Raw genomic sequence first — 22003 nt, 5'->3', positions numbered from 1 at the left:
ATGGCCTTCAAAAGGGAACTGGATAAGTACTTGAAAGGAAAAAATTTGCAGGGCTACGGGGAAAGGGCGGGGGAGCAGAACTAGCTGGATTGTTCTTGCATAGAGCTGGCGCGGACTCGATGGAACGAGTCTGTAATCTTACTATGATTCTATTCTATGGATTTTTTATAGGATGCTCATGCTGCTTTTTTAAAAAAACTGTTGGTAAATTGTGCTCATTAAACTCACTGGAATTTAGATGAATGAGCAGTGATTTCATTGAAACATAAGATTCTGAGGGGGCTTGACAGGGTAGAGGCTGAGAGGTTGTTCCCCCTGGCTGGATAGTCTAGAACTAGAGGGCATGGTAATGGGTCGGCCATTTAAGACTAAGGAAAACCGAAAAATGTTTTATAAATACATAAAGAACAAGAGGATAACTAAGGAAAGAGTAGGGCCTATTAGAGACCAAAAATTTAACTTACGTGTCAAGGCGGAAGATGTGGGTATGGTTCTTAATGAATACTTTGCGTCTGTCTTCACAAAAGAGGGGGACGATGCAGACATTGTAGTTAAGGAGGAGGAGTGTGAAATAATGGATGCGAGAGAGGAAGTATTAAGGGGATTAGCATCTTTGAAAGTAGATAAATTGCCAGGCCTGGATGAAATGTATCCCACGCTGCTAAGAGAAGCAAGGGAGGAAATAGCGGAGGCTCTGACCATCAGTTTCCAATCCTCCCTGGCTACAGGTGTAGTGCTGGAGGATTGGAGTACTGCTAACGTTATACCTTTGTTTAAAAAGGGAGAAAGAAATAGACCGAGTGATTATAGGCCAGTCAGTCTAACCTCGGTGGTGGGTAAATTACTGGAATCGATTCTGAGGGACAGCATAAATTGTCATTTAGAAAGGCATGGGTTAATCAAGGACAGTCAGCATGGATTTGTTATGGGAAGGTCATATCTTACTAACTTGATTGAATTTTTTGAGCAGGTAACAAGGAGGGTCGATGAGGGTGACGCGTTTGGATTTTAGCAAGGCTTTTGACAAGGTCCCACATGGAAGACTGGTCAAAAAAGTAAAAGCCCATGGGATCCAAGGGAAAGTGGCTAGTTGGATCCAAAATTGGCTCAGTGGCAGGAAGCAAAGGGTAATGGTTGATGGGTGTTTCTTGATCAAGCCCCCCACATTCAAGTCCAAATAATTTATGCCATAAATAGCAAGGGACCTAGTACTGAACCTTGCGACTGGAAGGCTGTTTCCAGTGGGGTCTCGCAAGGTTCAGTACTAGGTCCCTTGCTATTTATGGCATAAATGATTTGGACTTGAATGTGGGGGGCTTGATCAAGAAATTTGCAGATGATACAATGATACCATGTGGTTGATAGTGAGGGGGAAAGCTGTAGACTGCAGGAAGATATCAATGGACCGGTCAGGTGGGCAGAAAAGTGGCAAATGGAATTCAATCCTGAGAGGTGTGAGTTAATGTATTTGGGGAGGGCAAACAAGGCAAGGGAGTACTCAATAAATGGGTGGATACCGAGAGGTGTAGAGGAACAAAGGGACCTTGGAGTGCATGTACACAGATCCCTGAAAGTAGATAAGGCATATGGGATACTTTCCTTTATTAGCCGAGGCATAGAATACAAGGGCAGGGAGATTATACTAGGACTGTAAAAAAACATTGGTTAGGCCACAGCTTGAGTACTGCGTACAGTTCTGGTCACCACATTACAGGAAATGTATGATTGCACTAGAGAGGGTACAGAGGAGATTTACGAGGATGTTGCCAGGAGAACTTTAGCTATGAAAAAAGATTGGATAGGCCCAGGTTGTTTTCTTTGGAACAAACGAGGCTGAGGGGATATTCAATTGAGGTATATAAAATTATGACGGGACTAGATAGAGTGGATAGGGAGGACCTATTACCCTTAGCAGCGGGGTCAGTGACCAGGATTTAAAGCAATTGGTAGAAGGATTAGACGGGAGCTGAGGAGAAATTTTTTCACCCAGAGAGTGGTGGGGGTCTGGAACTCACTGCTTGAAAGGGTGGCAGAGGCAGAAACCCTCATCACATTTAAAAAGTACTTGGATGTGCACTTGAAGTGCCGTAACCTACAGGGCTACGGACCAAGAGCTGGAAAGTGGGATTAAGCTGGATGGCCCTTTTTCGGCCGGCACAGACACGATGGGTTGAATGACTTCTTCCACTGCCATAACTTTCTATGATTCTATGATAAAGTTCCTCTACATTACCCCTGTAAGGAATCTTACAACACCAGGTTATAGTCCAACAATTTTGACGAAGGAGATAATCTCCGAAAGCTTGTGATTTTAAAATAAAATTGTTGGACTATAACCTGGTGTTGTAAGATTCCTTACATTTGTCCATCCCAGTCCATCACCGGCATCTCCACATCATGGCTACATTACCCCTAGTATCAATCTCAGAAGAGCATCTGCTAGGGACTAGATTTTATTCATTTCATGTCGGTCGCTTACAACCAGCAGACTGAGGAGGCTGTAATAGGAATCAGATTACTGAGGTGATAGGCCAGTCTAATCAATGCACTACATTTTATTTTTTATTTATATTCTGTGACAGACCTTTCCGCTGATCAAAGTGAAGAATATCACTATTGGGAGTGAAACACTTTTCTATTTTAGGCACTCAGTGCCAGTATCAAGTACACCCAGATGCAGATTAAAACTCTCTCTGCTCTGCTTTGGGCTTTGGCCACATCTTCAGAGGGGCACCACCCTACTGCACCAGTATGGTATTCCCATTTCCCACACATGCCATCTTGGGACCTCTCTGAGGGAATTTGTGCTGAATTATTGGCAGTTTTGTGCTGACAAGAATTGGATTGAAACTGGACAAGCTCATTTTAACTACAACCTTTGCAGCCAGCAGGAAGAGAAGACCTAAGTTTCATCACTTTGGCCTGGATTCAAACTCAGGTTCTAGAGGTAAAAGACAGTTTAACCTACTGAGCGAACCATCCTATATTAAAATAAAAATCTGGAATTAAAATACTAGTATCAGTAACGATGGCCATGAAACTACCGGATTGTCGTAAAAACCCATCTGGTTCACTAATGTCCTTTAGGGAAGGAAACCTGCCGTCCTTACCCGGTCTGGCCTATATGTGACTCCAGACCCACAGCAATGTGGTTGATTCTTAATTGCCCTCTGAAATGGCCTAGCAAGCCACTCAGTTGTAAAATCTCGCTACGAAAAGTCACAATAAGAATAAAACCGGACGGACCACCCGGCATCGGACCACTAGGCACCGGACACGACAACGGCAAAACACCAAGCCCAGTCGACCCTGCAAGGTCCTCCTTACTAACATCTGGGGACTTGTGCCAAAATTGGGAGAGCTGTCCCACAGACTAGTCAAGCAACAGCCTGACATAGCCATACTTACAGAATCATATCTTTCAGCCAACGTCCCAGACTCTTCCATCACCATCCCTGGGTATGTCCTGTCCCACCGGCAGGACAGACCCACCAGAGGTGGCGGTACAGTGATATACAGTCAGGAGGGAGTGGCCCTGGGAGTCCTCAACATTGACTCTGGACCCCATGAAATCTCATGGCATCAGGTCAAACATGGGCAAGGAAACCTCCTGCTGATTACCACCTACCGTCCTCCCTCAGCTGATGAATCAGTCCTCCTCCATGTTGAGCACCACTTGGAGGAAGCACTGAGGGTAGCAAGGGCACAAAATGTACTCTGGGTGGGGGACTTCAATGTCCATCACCAAGGGTGGCTCGGTAGCACCACTACTGACCGAGCTGGCCGAGTCCTGAAGGACATAGCTGCTAGACTGGGCCTGCGGCAGGTGGTAAGCGAACCAACACGAGGGAAAAACTTACTTGACCTTGTCCTCACCAATCTACCTGTCGCAAATGCATCTGTCCATGACCGTATTGGTTGGAGTGACCACCGCACAGTCCTCGTGGAGATGAAGTCCCGTCTTCGCACTGAGGACACCATCCAACGTGTCGTGTGGCACTACCACCGTGCTAAATGGGATAGATTCAGAATGGATCTAGCAGCTCAAAACTGGGCATCCATGAGGCGCTGTGGGCCATCAGCAGCAGCAGAATTGTATTCCAGCACAATCTGTAACCTCATGGCCCGGCATATTCCTCACTCTACCATTACCAACAAGCCAGGGGATCAACCCTGGTTCAATGAGGAGTGTAGAAGAGCATGCCAGGAGTAGCACCAGGCGTACCTAAAAATGAGGTGCCAACCTGGTGAAGCTACAACTCAGGACTACATGCATGCTAAACAGCGGAAGCAACATGCTATAGACAGAGCTAAGCGATTCCACAACCAACGGATCAGATCAAAGCTCTGCAGTCCTGCCACATCCAGTCGTGAATGGTGGTGGACAATTAAACAACTAACGGGAGGAGGAGGCTCTGCAAACATCCCCATCCTCAATGATGGCGGAGTCCAGCACGTGAGTGCAAAAGACAAGGCTGAAGCGTTTGCAACCATCTTCAGCCAGAAGTGCTGAGTGGATGATTCATCTCAGCCTCCTCCGGATATCCCCACCATCACGGAAGCCAGTCTTCGGCCAATTCGATTCACTCCACGTGATATCAAGAAATGGCTGAGTGCACTGGATACAGCAAAGGCTATGGGCCCCGACAACATCCCAGCTGTAGTACTGAGGACTTGTGCTCCAGAACAAGCTGCGCCTCTAGCCAAGCTGTTCCAGTACAGCTACAACACTGGCATCTACCCGACAATGTGGAAAATTGCCCAGGTATGTCCTGTCCACAAAAAGCAGGACAAATCCAATCCGGCCAATTACCACCCCATCAGTCTACTCTCAATCATCAGCAAAGTGATGGAAGGTGTCGTCGACAGTGCTATCAAGCGGCACTTACTCACCAATAACCTGCTCACCGATGCTCAGTTTGGGTTCCGCCAGGACCACTCGGCTCCAGACCTCATTACAGCCTTGGTCCAAACATGGACAAAAGAGCTGAATTCCAGAGGTGAGGTGAGAGTGACTGCCCTTGACATCAAGGCAGCATTTGACCGAGTGTGGCACCAAGGAGCCCTAGTAAAATTGAAGTCAATGGGAATCAGGGGGAAAACTCTCCAGTGGCTGGAGTCATACCTCGCACAAAGGAAGATGGTAGTGGTTGTTGGAGGCCAATCATCTCAGCCCCAGGATATTGCTGCAGGAGTTCCTCAGGGCAGTGTCCTAGGCCCAACCATCTTCAGCTGCTTCATCAATGACCTTCCCTCCATCAAAAGGTCAGAAATGGGGATGTTCGCTGATGACTGCATAGTGTTCAGTTCCATTCGCAACCCCTCAAATAATGAAGCAGTCCGAGCCCGCATGCAGCAAGACCTGGACAACATCCAGGCTTGGGCTCATAAGTGGCAAGTAACATTCGCGCCAGATAAGTGCCAGGCAATGACCATCTCCAACAAGAGAGAGTCTAACCACCTCCCCTTGACATTCAACGGCATTACCATCGCCGAATCCCCCACCATCAACATCCTGGGGGTCACCATTGACCAGAAACTTAACTGGACCAGCCATATAAATACTGTGGCTACTAGAGCAGGTCAGAGGCTGGGTATTCTGCGGCGAGTGACTCACCTCCTGACTCCCCAAAGCCTTTCCACCATCTACAAGGCACAAGTCAGGAGTGTGATGGAATACTCTCCACTTGCCTGGATGAGTGCAGCTCCAACAACACTCAAGAAGCTCGACACCATCCAAGATAAAGCAGCCCGCTTGATTGGCACCCCATCCACCACCCTAAACATTCACTCCCTTCACCACCGGCGCACTGTGGCTGCAGTGTGCACTATCCACAGGATGTACTGCAGCAACTCGCCAAGGCTTCTTCGACAGCACCTCCCAAACCCGCGACCTCTACCACCTAGAAGGACAAGAGCAGCAGGCACATGGGAACAACACCACCTGCACGTTCCCCTCCAAGTCACACACCATCCCGACTTGGAAATATATCGCCGTTCCTTCATTGTCGCTGGGTCAAAATCCTGGAACTCCCTTCCTAACAGCACTGTGGGAGAACCTTCACCACACGGACTGCAGCGGTTCAAGAAGGCGGCTCACCACCACCTTCTCGAGGGCAATTAGGGATGGGCAATAAATGCTGGCCGCCCCAGCGACACCCACATCCCGTGAACGAATTTAAAAAAAAATGTGTGGATGTTTTCTGATAGAATGTATAGTGGATATGGAACTGGACTAGCAGCCCAGAGGTCAAGAATTCAAACCCCACCATGGCAAGTTGTGAAATTGAATTGAATTTCCAATGAAATTTACTGAATTGTTATTAAAAACCCATCTGGTTCACTAATGTCCTTTAAGGAAGGGAACCTGCCTCAAACCCCACCTGGTCTGACCTACATGGGACTCTAGTCTGTGACTATGTGGTTGTCTTAATGCCCTCTGGAGTCGCCTAGCAAGAAGAAGGTTTTGTCCACAACACCAACATCCCAAGAACAAATGGGGGGAGAAATGGAGTGATTTACCTGAAGGGTGGTATTGTTGCTAGAATTGAGTTGGGATAGGACCCTGATCCATTTTCCAGGGTCGGGGTTAATTACATATGCAGGGCTGGCTCCCAGCTGTATCTCTGATCTTTAGTGGGAATCCGCCGCTGCTGGGGAGGCACAAGTCAAGGGCAGGGCCAATTTTAAAGGGGGCAGAATCCCCTAAATTTTGAATTGACTCTGAATGAGCCCAGCATTCAAAGATCAGGCATTTCGAGAGCTTGGGAGAGGTAGAGGTGGCCATCTCCTACCTTGCAGTCAGTCGTCCTGTCTCCAACTATCTCATGCCACTCCCCTCCATCAGCAATGTAGAGGGGGGAGCAAAGGGAAATCAGATGGAGTCTTGAGTGCTCACCGTCATTTACATGCAGCATGGCAGGCAGCGGAGGGACGGCCGACATTGATAGTAGTGAGGGAAAGAGAGGAAAACATAGGCAGCCAGATTTAGGGGTGTAGATTTGATGATAGGTCTGCCTAATGCCGATTTCCTTGATTTCTGCGTTTGGGCAAACATTTTGAGGGAAGTGCTCCCAATGTATCTTGCCCGTAGTGCAGCAGTGCCACTAATTACAGCAGAAAAGTTGCAGGTCTGTACTGATATGATGTTTTGAGATGGGCAGATAGGATTTCACAGCCATTTTGACTGGGTGGATGCAGAGCACATGGAATGTAGTCAGTCAGGATTCAATGAAGTTTTATTTAAACGATTTACTGAGCACAAGACAGACAGCAGCAGACCGAGAGAAAAAATACATTAGAAACTGTTATACATCAGAGAATGAAAGTCTTGTAATACAACAAGATCAGCCTGCCTTTCCTTGGGCTGCTTTCCCATACAAGAACAGGAGGCAGGGTAGGAGGAGCACTTTTTGTTAACTAAGGTTTCACATTGTTGAAACTACACACTGGTAGCTTGCTGTTTTGTCACTAACCATTGTGGAAATGTTTAGCCAGTTCTACTAAAGTTCTACTCTGTGGTATAGAGTAGATAAGCCACAATTAGCATTAGTCTACTAGTAAATAAACCACCTGCAGCTAACCCACTTGGGCACTGAGGTCAATCGAGGGCTTCTGGGTTATTTAGTCCCTCCCTCATCAAGGTGAGGATTGCTTTTGGTGCAGAAAAGAACAGTTTCTCATTCTTGGTCCCCATTATTTGCCCTTCCAGATTGGAAGTAGTATGGATTAGATTCAGGGTAAAACACTTTGCACAGTATCCTAGCAAGTATTCTCAGCTCAGATGTTGTATGGGTTAAGTACGGAGTAAAATTCCCTCTACTCTGCCCCATCAAACTCTCCAAAGTATTTTAAACTTTACAATTCCCTCTAGAGTGGCTCACCAATGAATAAAACCCGAAAATACCTGAAATACAGCAGGTCTATTAGCATCTGAAAAGAGAAAAAATTCATGTTTCAGGTCAAGACCCTTCTTCAGAACAGGCCCAGGTTCCCACGAAGGGTCTACACTCGAAACATTAACCTGTCATTTCACTTTACAGATGCTGACAGATCCATTGTGTATTTCCAGCATTTTCTGGTCTTGTCTCAGATTTCCAGTGTTTGCAATTTTTCTTTATAATTCAGTAATGATTCTCAATTTCAAAAGCATGACACCAGTCTGGCCTTTGATACTAATTCATACTGCCGTGTGAATTCACCTCTGTGAGAATCTTGAGCTTTTTTTAACCATTCTAGGTGAGGGATAGTAATGCTGGAGAATGGAACCCTTTCTATTTCAGGTATCCAACATCCTCATCAAGCACTCTTAGGTTAGGTACAGTACAGGTTAGATATAGAGTAAGCTCCCTCTACTCTGCCCCAACATTATGCCTTAACCCCAACCTACTGCACCAGTGTGGCATTTTTCCATTTCTCCCACCAGTTCTGGTCTCTGATTAATTTAGCCTCAATTTCTGCCAAATAAGGGTCAATTTGTGCTGGAAACCGATTTCACGTAGGAACCCATATAATCAACAGACAAAGGACACTTTCATCCTATTATTCTGGGCTGGATTTAAATCCAGGTTTCAGAGGAAAAAAAGAGAAGGATCTAACCTATTGTACTAAAGAATCTGACTCATGAATTGCCAGACTCATTCAGAGGAGATTCTCATCCAACCCATCAATCTGGGCTGGGTCCCTGAGGTGAAAGGTCACTGTTCTGACCTGTTACAGTTCCCATTCCCATTTCATAGGTTAGGCTTTTCACTCAGTCCATTCTTTGAATCTTTTACCTAAATTAAACTGTGATGGTGATTCACAGAGAGATTTTCATTGCAGGAAGAGCTCTCTTCATCCAATAACTGTTTCAGTTTAGAAGTTGACGCAAACAGAAGCTACTCCAGAAATGTGAAAACAAAGCCTTCAGGAAATGGCAGAAATGCTACAGTCCCGTTTCCCCCCCCAGGATTGAAGGACATGCTCGGCAGGCAACTCCTACTGGGGACCCTGGAAAGTATCCCACTCTACTGTAGAGGATTCTGGGCTATCCATTACTGCTCTCACCAAATATCTTAACTGTTTGTGGTCCTTGAAAAGTGCTCCATTCTACTGGACAACATTCTCAGACGTTGGTGTCAATGGTTTAACAGTTTTTTTGTTTCCTCATCATGGAGACACTTACTTAAGAAGTGGATCTTGGCTTCGATGGGACTGAGTGTGTGCATTGTGCAGAGTTCCTGGATAGTTTGCTTCAGGACTGCCTCAATGTTCAACTTTGCCGCCATGCTTTCAGGAAGGTATGCCTTCAATTCTTGCCTGCAGAGACAAACAAAACCTTAGCCGTCAAACCGAAGGCATGTGGTGGGAGGTGTCTGAAGTGATATTACCCTGAGCTGTCTGTACAATGCTATTCTCTACCATTATCCAGGGGTAAAGGAAGAGCAACTCTTCCATGAGCTCTTGGGAAAGGACAGTTTTTTTTGTTTTATTTACATAATTTAATTGAGAAAGAAGCAAGTGAATTAGGAAGGTGGGGGGACAAAAGTAGCTCAGAGAAAGGGGGTCTCTTCCAAGACTGGAGTGGGGGTGGGCACATCTGCCGCCACCTCCCAGGCTGTCCTCAGCTACTAGGACTTCCATTCCCACCTCCCTGTCTGGCAATCTTCACTAGCCCACTGAGCTGCCAAGTTTCCTCCTCTCCTACAAAATATACACAGAGAATGCACAGCAGGTCCCTCCTTTGAAAGAACCAGAGCAATTATTGTTGTCCTCTGGAGGGTTGGATCTAAATCATTTGCCCATTTTAATCTGTCAGATGCTGACACACCTGATATGTTTTTTCTGTTGTGAAGGCTGGAAATCTGAAATAACGTGTTTCCTTTTTATCGCCTCTACTTGAAAGCTGTTTGAACATTTTTAAACAAATGGGGGGTTATATAACCCCCGAAACCAGGCACAGGGGTCGGAGTGCATGATTAACCCGTGCCCGTTCGTTGAGATGTAGGCAGCACATAACATTCATGCTGCCTGGTGATTTCTATGATTGCTGTGTGCAGCCAGCCCTCCCTGCGCTGTTGAGTGGCTGCTCACCAGCAGGAGGCCCGGATATCAGCGAGCGGCCAGCACCACTTAAAGGCAGCCTGCACCTTTTAAAGGGAAGGTGCATTGTGGCTGCAGGAAATAGTGGAAGTCAATTGGGAATTGAATCTGTGCTGCAATATAGTGAGCAACAACAGGGCTGCTCAACATTTGCGGGACTGTGATATTTGCAAAATATAAACTACAGGTCCGCAAGGAGTCTGAACGGAGATCAGACATTGCACATGTAAAACATAGATGCAGGTCCCGTCCCTATGTTTACAAGCTGTTGAGTTATTTTAAAACATTGAATAAAGGTTGTGTACTACTAAATCCCACATCCTCCAATCTGCACGCCAGACCCCACCAATCTGCTGACCTGAGTTTGTATCGGGTCTGAGCGATAACGTGCACCAAGGCACGAGAGGCCTTGGTGCAAGAGGTGGTCAGAAGGAGGAGCATCCTATATCCACGGTGGGGGGGGGGGCGGTGGTGGTGCCAAGAGGCCCTCCAGACATATGCTCCCGAGGCAGTAGGGGACGAAGTCAATGCTAGGTGCATAGTACCATAAACATGGATGCAGTGCAGGAAGAAGTTCAATGCTTTGACACGAGTGGTCAAGGTGAGTGAAGTCAATTGTCAAGAGGTGTCTCCTACCAGCTGCACCACTAGCCTCATCCACTACACCCCCAACATCCACATACCAACAAACTCTTTCAATCAGTACTCAACTCTTCCAGTCAGATGCTTCCTCTCACCCTCTGTTCCTCTTACCACTGTTGCAAGCCGCACACTCACGCACACTGGCAACTATTCAACCATGACAGCCACATCACCCAAACATATTGCAAGACACTCACAGGGTGAACGTCCCGCATTCTTGCAGAAGAAGGTGGGGCATAACAGGAGGCAGCGGCTCCATAAAACATGAACCTGCTGTCCTTTCTCAGGATGAAAGCATTCTTGTCCCATCCCTGCCACTCCGCTAGTGCCCTTGCTGTTGCTTGTCAGCTAGCCAACCCATTCTCTGTAGATTATTGAAACCCCCGAGCCTGTTCCGCCATTCAGTGAGATCATGGCTGATCTGTGACCTAACTCCATACACCTGCCGTAGCCCCATATCCCTTAATACCTTTGGTTAACAAAAGTCTATCAATCTCAGATTTAAAATGAACAATTGAGCAAGCATTAACTGCCATTTGTGGAAGAGAGTTCCAAACTTCCACCACCCTTTGTGTGTAGAAGTGTGTCGTAACTTCACTCCTGCACATCCTGGCTCTAATTTTTAGGCTATATCCCCTAGTCCTAGTATTCAAGTATGGGAGACCTCCAAAAACAGGTACAAATACATTAGCAGCCAGAAGCAATAATCCAGCAATTAACCTGTAACTCCTGCGTGATCCCTTTAAATAGCACTGCTGGGGGGGTCCTCCATGCTGTTTAAGACCTGTTCAGCTGTGCGAGGTTAAGACAGTGCATTGGCTGGAGCGTTAAGTTCCAAAATCGCTTCTGTCCCTTTAAATCTGTTTTGCTCACTGATCTCCCGCATATTCTCCCTATTTTATGTGGTGTCGGCATTCGTTATCTGTGCGTACCAATATGGCGTCCGGCACATGTCACGCTAGAAGTGTGCGCGCGCATTCCGGATGCCGTTTTCGGAGTTCATGAGGCTGATAGCGCCTACAAAATGGGCGCTGCACGGTCCAATTCAGCCCCCGTGCACTCTTCCTGAGAAAGTGTTTGGTACCATTTTTCCAGGTAGGTAATGCTCCTTTAAGAAATCAAAATGGCCGATTTGAATGGCCATACAGGCTAAGTTTGAAGTGGTTACAAATAGATCTTAAAAAATAAAACAGCCTAACAAAACATTAATGAACAGCACACAGAAGACACCATGGATAAAATCTTCAAGAAAAAGCAGTTTTCTGATCAATGATCCCTTCCAGGCCTCCAACCTCCCTCCATTGTAACCTTTCTCGTAATTTTCTGTTTCATCAATAATATGATTTGCACTTATCTGAACTTCCCTATCTTGTTCCTCCTAAAATGTGAATATATGATGCTACATGCTCTTCCTCCTCTCTGAATCCTCACTGTGTTGAAATCAAGATTCATCCCACTATCTTCTACACTGACTGATGCATCCTTCAGGGCCTCAAAACTGTAAAACTCCTTTCTTCTCTCAGTCTTCCCTTCCTCTTAAAACCCAAGCTTGGTGTCACCTAATCGCTACTTCTTAATTTACCTAATTTCTTTTACATTTTTCAACCTTGGTGGTGCGCTGCACTTTGCCCTTGACCTTGCACTTGATTTTCTCAATTTAAAAGGAGCTGTAGTAATTTCTGTGATTACACCACTTACCCAGTTGGCACAGGGCCTGCTGCTTTGGTTTTGTGCTGATAGGCTGCCAGTATGGCAGTGTGCTGTTCTGCTTCACGGATGTTAATTGGCAACAGCAGCTGTCCTTTTAGGTAAATAGGAAGTACCTGAAAAACACCAGGACTGGTTTGAATAAACAAGAGGACCACATTCGGTCTCTAAAAAGGTGAAAGAGCAGAGATCAAAGGTTTACCTGATTATAATGTACATTAACATAGAGATCATTGTAAAAGTGCAACGGTTCTGTCCAAGTAATGCGTCGGAAAAGAAGATCAATTGAGCTATCATCTAACAGGAAATCAAAGAGGTATTCGTTCCATCTGATGGGTCTCACAACCTCTCCTGCAAAGAAAAAAAGATGACACTGGTGACGGGGTTAAACTCTGTGACAAGACATCAAGGGGCCGATCTTTGACTTCCATCCAAAACGGGCGCAAAGTCGGTGGAGCAACCACGCCACCCGTCTAAAGCTGATGTCAGGAGGCCCGAACCATCTCTACCTTTACTCTGCTGATTTTTCAGTCATGCTTTCTGCCTCTACGCATCTTTCATTCGCTCTCCCTAACCCCCTCTACCTTTCTTTACCTCTAACTTTATCACTCTCTCTACTAATTCCCATTATCTAGCTCTGCTTCTATCATCTCTATCTTTATCTCCTTTACCTCTATCTATTTCTATACCATCTCACTGGCTTCATCTTATTTCTCCCTCTGTCTCCAACTCCATAATCTCTATTTCTTCTCTCTACTTCTTCTGCATATTACATCTTTTGGTGCCTATCTCTACGCCCTGTGTACCTCTCTCTTTGCCTTGAGCCTCCAACACCCTCCCCTGAGTGAATAGGTCTCTGCGTTGGTTCTTTATCCTTGGTGACCTTCACTCACCATTGTTCCTGTCAGCAAAGAGGGAAAACTCCTTGGCTTCTTCAGTGTCGTTAATCCCGATCATAGCACAAATTTCCAGCACTATGTCGTTTCCTACCTACAAACAAACAAAGCAGGTTGAGCATGTTTATCTGTTCTAGAGCGAGCAACAGCTTTCTGACAGCACAGAGTCACCCGGATCTGTTCTAGGTCGGAAGGTGGGCACAGAGCAGGGCGGCACACACGCACACACACTCCTCCAAACATTTTCTCCAATGCTTTCACCTAAAATTGAGAATACTTACAAAACAAAACGATTCAGCTTATTTATTTTAACTATTTAACATTTTAAAGCAGCCTTGGTTTTATGGATGGGGGAGGCGAAGGAGTGAATTTTCTGGTAATTATGGATATAGGTATCAGAAACAAACATTCTTGCATCAGGCGCAGCATGGGTTAAATACAGAGTATAGCTCCTTATATATTGCCCCATCAAACATTCCCAGGTCAGGTACAGCATGGGAAAGATACAGAGTAAAGCTCCCTCAACACTGCCCCATCAAACATTCCCAGGTCAGGTACAGCACGGGCTAGATACAGAGTAAAGCTCCCTCTACACTGTCCCGTCAATGTGCTTTAAAGCCAACCTTAGAAGTGTGCCCCTGCTGCACCACTGTGACATCAATATTACCATCTGAGTGAAATTAAAAACAGACGTGCTCTCCAAAATGGGGTTTGGGGAAGGAATCGCAATTGGATCCAACTGCTCTACATAGACATCAGTAGCGCAGTTTCAATCAACGAGTGGGAATCGGAAAGCTTTCTGATCAAATCTGGAGTCAGGCAAGGCTGTCCTCTCTCCTTTTGTCTTGTTTGTGTGTTGTATCGAACCGTTTGCTGAGCCCATCAGGAAGGACGCAGATATAAGAGGGCTGATGATCCCAGGCAGCGGAGGCACTCGGGTCAAAGCCTCTCTGTACATGGACGCCACCAACATCAAAACAGAGAAAACATGTTAATATTTCAGATGGAACATTTAATTAGAACAGGAGTGAAATTGCCAATTTAAAGTCAATATTTTCCCCATTTGGTGTAGTTTATGCCAAAATGGCTACTGGGGTGGAGGTGGGGGGGAGTCGGTTAGACAGACTGAAACGCAAGTGTGCTGTTTACACCTAATTTTTCTGTCAGCTTATTAGCATAGCTTGAGGTGTAAGTTTGGACGAATGTATACAGCAGACGAATGTATACAGGGAGACAAAAACTGCTTGTAAGTCAAAATTACAGGGATGGGGACAAATAAAGGGGAATCAAATATGGTGGGACCGATTTTCACTTGGGAAATTTGATAGCAACGGGGTGGTAAGGGCCTAAAAATGGGTTCGGTAGCATCACTGTCCTGTTAACCCCGATGAACAATGCAATGTAACTTTCACAGGGGCCTATCACTGGGCAAGCAAAGTGCCTGCTCTACCTAATCAGCTTGGACCAGGAGAAGGCCTTTGACAGAATATCGCACACGTACATGATGGACGTGCTCTCCAAAATGGGGTTTGGAGAGGGAATCGCAATTGGATCCAACTGCTCTACACAAACATCAGTAGCGCAGTTTCAATCAACGGGTGGGAATCGGAAAGCTTTCTGATCAAATCTGGAGTCAGGCAAGGCTGTCCTCTCTCCTTTTGTCTTCTTTGTGTGTTGTATCGAACCGTTTGCTGAGTCCATCAGGAAGGACGCAGATGATCCCAGGCAGCGGAGGCACTCGGTTCAAAGCCTCTCTGTACATGGACGACACTGCCATCTTCTGCTCGTTTCAGCTGTCAGTCCGCAGATTGATGAGCATCTGTGATCAGTTCGAACTGGCCTTCAGGGCCAGAGTAAATCACAGCAAAAGCGAGGCCATGTTCTTTGGGAACTGGACCAACCGATCCTTTGTCCCCATCGCTGTCAGGTCAGATTACCTGAAGGTGCTGGGGATCTTGTTCGGAGGGGTTGGAGTGTGACCAAGAACTGGGAGAAGCTTATTGCTGTAGTAAAACAGAAACTGCGACTGTGGGATCGACGATCCCGCTCGATCGTGGGTAAGAACCTGGTCATCAGGTGCGAGGTGCTCTCGGTGTTGCTGTACGTGGCACAGGTCTGGCCCATACCTCGCTCCTGCGCGCGACAGTCACCCGAGCCATTTTCCACTTCATCCGGAGATCAAAAATGGACCCTGTCCGCAGGGACACGATGTACAAATCTCCAGAGCAAGGACGGAAAAACATACCCAACATCGCCCTCACCGCGGCTGCATCAAGCTGTGAATAGACCCTCGGTACGCAAACACCAAGTGTCACTACATGGTGAGATTCTATCTGTCCCTGGTGTTGCAAAGGATGGGTCTGGCCACGATGCCGTGGAACTTTCCATCCAGTTGGAACGTTCCACCCCACCTGCCCTTCATAGAAAGGTTTGTGTGGGAAAACACCTTTAACCTCAAGTCGATCATGAAGTGGTCTGCACGTAACGTCCTCGAGACCCTGCAGAAAAAGGAGATGGTGGATCCTGTCGGGTGGTTCCCCGAGCAGACTGTCAAGGTCATTTGGCAGAATGCCTCATCGCCAGAACTTTCAAACAAGCACAAAGACGTAGCTTGGCTGGTGGTGAGAAGGGCACTTCCCGTCAAAACCCTTCGTGCACACCCGGCATCTCAGTGCCACCGGATGCTGTCCTCGAGGAGACCGTCACCCATCTCCTTCTGAAATATGCCTTTGCAAAGAAGGTCTGGGGAGAGATGCAGTGATGTTTGTCCAGGTTCGTACGAGCAGCTCTGTAACACAGGATTCTGTGCTCTATGGGCTGTTACCAGGGATGCACACCGAGTCAGACATCAACTGCTGCTGGAAGACCATCGACTCGGCCTTTTGGTCTGCCTGAAACTTGCTGATCTTCCAGCGCAAGAAGCTGTCCTCGACCGAGTGTTGCAGACTGGCACATTCCAAGGTCCAGGACAATGTGCTGAGGGACGCACTGAAGCTTGGTGTGGCCCCCGCAAAGGCTCAATGGGGAAAGGCCACAGGTTAGAACCCTCCACCCATTGTATACCGAGGGTCTAGAATCCGAATAAATCCCCCTCGGGTCAAATGTGTAATGAATGTAATGTAATATATCTGTAATCAGTACTGATTGTAATGCAACGAGGCACCCTAGAGTGTCATGAACTGTATGTTCCATGTATGAGGAATGGGAGGGTTTTAGAAATCAGCAAAGGATGACCAAGAAATTGGTAAGAGGGAGAAAATTGAATATGAGAGTAAACTAGCAAGAAATATAAAAACAGATTGTAAGAGCTTCTACAAGTATGTAAAAAGGAAGAGATTAACAAAAGTAAACATGAGTCCCTTAGAGGCAGAAACAGGAGAAATTATAATGGGGAATAAGGAAATGGCAGAGATGTTAAACAAATATTTTGTATTGTCTTCACAGTAGAAGACTCAAAAAACTTACTGAAAATAGAGGGGAACCAAGGGTCTAATGAAAGTGAGGAACTTAAAGCAATTAAGATTAGTAAAGAAAAAGTACTGGAGAAATTAATGGGACTAAAAGCCAACAAAACCCCTGGATCTGATGCCCTACATCCTAGGGTTTTAAAAGAGGTGGCTGCTGAGATAGTGGATGCATTGGTTTTGATCTTCCAGAATGCCCTAGATTCTAGAACGGTCTCAGTCGATTGGAAGGTAGCAAATGTAAACCCGCTATTCAAGAAAGGAGGGAGAGAGAAAACAGGAAACTACACGCCAATTAGCCTGACATCAGTAGTAGGGAAAATTCAAGAATCCATTATTAAGGACGTAGTAACAGGACACTTAGAAAATCACGATTAGGCAGAGTCAACACAGTTTTACGAAAGGGAAATCGTGTTTGACAAATCTATTAGACTTTTTTGAGGGTGTAACTAGCAGGGTAGATAAGGGGGATCCAGTGGATGTAGTATGTTTGGATTTTCAAAAGGCATTCGATAAGGTGCCACACAAGAGGTTGTTACACAAGATTAGGACTCATGGGATTGGGTGTAATATATTAGCATGGATTGAGGATTGGTTAACGGACAGAAAACAGAGAGTAGGAATAAACGAGTCAGTTTTGGGTTGGCAGGTTGTAACCAGTGGGGTGCCGCAAGGATCGGTGCTTGGGCCTCAGCTGTTTACAATCTATATCAATGACTTAGATGAAGGGACCAAGTTTGCTGACGAAGCTAGGTGGGAAAATAAGCTGTGAGGAGGATGCAAAGAGGCTGCAAGGGATATAGACAGGTTAAGTGAGTGGACGAGAAGGTGGCAGATAGAGTACGATATGGGGAAATGTGAAATTATCCACTTCAGTAGGAAGAATAGAAAAGCAGAATATTTTTTTTTAAAGTGAGAGACTAAGAAATGTTGGTATTCAGAGGGATTTGGGTGTCCTTATACATGAATCACAGAAAGTTAACATGCATAGGCAATAAATACTGGCCTCGCCAGCGATGCCCACATCCCATGAACGAATAAAAAAAAGGTACAGCAAGCAATTAGGAAGGCAAATGGTATGTTAGCCTTTATTACAATGGGATTGGAGTGTAAATGCAATTATATAGGGCTCTGTTGAGACCACACCTGGAGTGCTGTGTCCAGTTTTGGTTTCCTTATCGAAGGAAGAATGGAAAAGCAGAATATTTTTCAAAAGATGAGAGACTAAGAAATGTTGATAGCCAGAGAGATTTGGGTGTCCTTGTACATGAATCACAGAAAGTTAACATGCAGGTACAGCAAGCAATTAGGAAGGCAAATAGTATGTCAGCCTTTATTGCAAGGGAGTTGGAGTATAAGAGTAAGGAGGTCTTGCTGCAATCATACTGGTGAGACCACACCTGGAGTACAGCATACAGTTTTGGTCACCTTACCTATGGAAGGATATGCTTGCCTTAGAGAAGATGCAACAAAGGTTCACTGGATTGATTCCTGGGATGAGAGGGTTGTCCTATGAGGAGAGATTGAGTAGACTGGGCCTATATTGTCTGGAGTTTAGAAGAATGAGAGGTGATCTCATTGAAACGTATACAATTCTGAGGGGGCTTGACAGGGTAGATGCTGAGAGGCTGTTTCCCCTGGCTGGAAAATCTAGACCTAGGGTGGATAGTCTCAAGATAAGGGCTTGTACATTTAGGACTGAGATGAGGAAAAATTTGTTCACTCAGAGAATTTTGAATCTTTGGAATTCTCTACCCCAGAGGGCTGTGGATGCTCAGTCGTTGAGTATATTCAAGATTGAGATCAATGGATATTTGGACACCAAGGGAATCAAGGGATGTAGAGATAGGGCAGGAAAGTGGAGTTGAGGTAGAAGATCAGTCATGATCTTATTGAATGGCGGAGAAGGCTCGAGAGGCCGTATGGTCTACTCCTGCTCCTATTTCTTATGTTTCTATGTTCTGATGATGTGTAAATGTATTGTTCGTATCGTGTTATTTGAATTGTACTGTATGTACCGTTGCAAATTATATGACCTCTATTGTATTGTTTGAAGTGTGATATTTGAATTGTACTGTATGTACCTTTACAAATTTTATGAATAAAGTATATTTTTGAAACAAAAAAAAAGTGTCTGCCAGAAACAAGCGGTTTGGCCTCTTTCCCCTGAAAATCTGAGTCCTAATGACCTAGTTAGGACTGCGATTGCAATTTTAAAGGGCACGTGGGCAGAGCGTACTGGCGTTCAGATCACGAAGCAGCTCAAAAAGATTTTTGAAATAGATTTTTTGTGGAGCCAGAAGGATCTCCACAAAAATACTGCCGGCCTGGCCTAGCCTCACCCCGCCTCAACAACGCATTCCTCCACCCCCACCCACCCACCCCCCCTCCCGAGCACCTACCCATGCATGGGCCTCTGCCAACGTCCCAGCTGGCTGACATTCCTGAAGCCGAAGAGCGGCGAGCCGCCTCAGGACTCCAGTTTGGCATCCATAGCTCATCTGCCAAATTCAAATGAGGCCGAGCCTCAAAATCTCGGCTGCCCCTTCGCCGCCGGGACAGGCGGCCAGCCAGCGTGCTCTGCAGTTGGCCATGCAAAATTCAAAATCGACCCCGTGTCAAAAATTCTGAAAACGTTTGGAGAGGCTCATGAAACTTATCAACTTAAAGGCCCAGAATTTGCTGGAGCGGGGCATCTCGCAGCCTGCCCCATTAGTGAGACTTTTCTCCTCACCCTACAGCTCAAATCAGATTCCTGATTAACAAGGAAGTCAAAGGTAGACGGGAAAGTAGGGTTGAGGTCACAATCAGATCAGCCATGATCTTATCAAATGGCAGAGCAGGCTCGAGGGGCCAAATGGCCTATTCCTGCTCTTAATTCGTTTGTGTGTAAAATCTTTTTGCGTCGCTAACTGCTGGAAGTGCGAGCTGGTAACGGTGTGGCAAGGACAATGGGGCACCTAGGACCTTGGCGAATGACGGGACCAACATCAATGAGATTTAAGGATAGAGAAAGAATCAGGAATGACGAAGAAGGAAATAGAGTGAAGTAGCGTCAAATTAGATACAGAAAGAGAAATAAAAGCAAGGGAAAGTAAGTGGTTTAAGAGAGAGAGAAAAAAAAGAGACAGAAAGGAAAAGTAAGAAAATAAATTTAAAATTTGAATTTTAAATACCTCTGGAACAATTTACTACCTGTGGGAAGGAGACTCCACAGTTTTGATTGTTCCCTTTCTGGTCTGAAGAGGTTGAGTGGCATTGCAGGAACACAGATCTTGACATTAAAAGGGTCCTTAAGCTGTTAAGTACCAGCCCTAACTTTCTGTGATGAGTTTAATTGGCAATTAATGTGCAAATGCAGCAATTTCTTGAAACTTATGGGGAGGTTGACAGTGAGCTGCTGTTTTCGCAAGGCCAACAGTGGAGCGACGTAAATCATCCAGCAATTTGTGGTGATTCGCAACTCACAGGGTATCTCTTCCTCGCCATCAATTGTTGAATTATTTACACACTAATAACAACGTGCGCATTAAACTCGCCATTATTTTCTCAGAAAATTCTGGTCCAATAGCAACCTTTGTGAGAAGGGATGATTTGCTAAATGTATCATCAATCAAGGCCATATGGGTTGAGCTAAGATATAAAAAAGGGGCAGTCACACTACTAGGAGTGTACTATAGACCCCCGAATAGCAAAAGGGAGATAGAAGAACAAATATATAGGCAAATTTCTGAGTGCAAAAATAAGAGGGCAATAATAGTCGGGGACTTCAATTACCCTAACATCAACTGGGATTCAAACAGAGTGAGGGGCACAGAGGGTGCAAAATTCTTGATCGGTGTCCGAGAGAACTTTTTTAGCCAGTACGTGACAAGCCCAACAAGAGGGGATGCAATTCTAGATTTAGGAACATAGGAACAGGAGGAGGCCATTCAGCCCCTCGTGCCTGCTCTGCCATTTGATAAGATCATGGCTGATCTGTGATCTAACTCCATATACCTGCCTTTGGCCCATATCCCTTAATACCTTTGGTTGCCAAAAAGCTATCTATCTCACATTTAAATTTAGCAATTGAGCTAGTATCAATTGCCGTTTGCGGAAGAGAGTTCCAAACTTCTACAACCCTTTGTGTGTAGAAATGTTTTCTAATCTCGCTCCTGAAAGGTCTGGCTCTAATTTTTAGACTGTGCCCCCTACTCCTAAAATCCCCAACCAGCGGAAATAGTTTCTCTCTATCCACCCTATCCGTTCCCCTCAATATCTTATAAACTTCGATCAGATCACCCCTTAACCTTCGAAACTCTAGAGAATACAACCCCAATTTGTGTAATCTCTCCTCGTAATTTAACCCTTGAAGTCCGGGTATCATTCCAGTAAACCTACGCTGCACTCCCTCCAAGGCCAATATGTCCTTCCGAAGGTGCGGTGCCCAGAACTGCTCACAGTACTCCAGGTGCGGTCTAACCAGGGTTTTGTATAGCTGCAGCATAACTTCTGCCCCCTTGTACTCTAGTCCTCTAGATATAAAGGCCAACATTCCATTTGCCTTCTTGATTATTTTCTGCACCTGTTCATGACACTTCAATGATCGATGTACCTGAACATAGACCTGGGAAATGAAGATGGGCAAGTGGGTGAAGTGACAGTGGGTGACCATATCGGGGATAGTGACTACAATTCAGTTAGTTTTAGCATTATTATGGAAAAGGACAGAGTTAAATCAGGAGTAAACGTTTTAAATTGGGGGAAGGCAAATTTTACAGAACTAAGAGGTGATTTGGCAGAAGTGGACTGGACACACCTACTTGAGGAGAAATCCAGTGGGAGGCACTAAAAAGTGAAATTCTACGGGTACAATGCAGACACTTCTCCTCAAAGAAAAAGAGTGGCTCTGGCCAAATTTAGATCCCCCTGGTTGTCTAGAAGTATACGGGGCAAGATAAAGCAGAAAAAGAAAGCTTATGACTGTCACAGAAAACTAAATACTGCAGAAAGCCTAGAGGAGTATAGAAAGTACAGGGATGACGTAAAAAAGGAAATAAGGAAAGCAAAGAGAGGGCATGAAAAAATATTAGCGAGTAAGATTAAAGAAAACCCAAATGTTTTATCAGTACATTAAGAACAAGAGGATAGCTAAGGAAAAGGTGGAACCTATCAGGGATGATAAGGGTAACTTGTGTGTAGAAGCAGAGGATGTGGGTAGGGTTTTAA

General features: G+C 45.6%; 1 protein-coding gene across 1 annotated transcript in view; it reads right to left on the bottom strand.

Moving 5' to 3' along the window:
- Positions 1-22003, bottom strand: part of LOC137341328 (unconventional myosin-XVB-like) — a 372666-nt gene that overhangs the window by 20856 nt on the left and 329807 nt on the right. Inside the window, exons 61-64 of the mRNA XM_068004452.1 lie at positions 13326-13422; positions 12635-12783; positions 12424-12548; positions 9167-9300 (exon numbers count right to left, since the gene is read on the bottom strand). Coding sequence (XP_067860553.1) covers positions 9167-9300; positions 12424-12548; positions 12635-12783; positions 13326-13422 — 505 coding nt within the window. The remainder of the gene's footprint in view (positions 1-9166; positions 9301-12423; positions 12549-12634; positions 12784-13325; positions 13423-22003) is intronic.

Source organism: Heptranchias perlo, chromosome 23 (genome assembly GCF_035084215.1).
Source record: "Heptranchias perlo isolate sHepPer1 chromosome 23, sHepPer1.hap1, whole genome shotgun sequence".
Classification (NCBI taxonomy): domain Eukaryota; kingdom Metazoa; phylum Chordata; class Chondrichthyes; order Hexanchiformes; family Hexanchidae; genus Heptranchias; species Heptranchias perlo.
The sequence above is the reverse complement of the archived record's forward strand: the minus strand, read 5'-3'. Positions and strand labels throughout refer to the sequence as shown.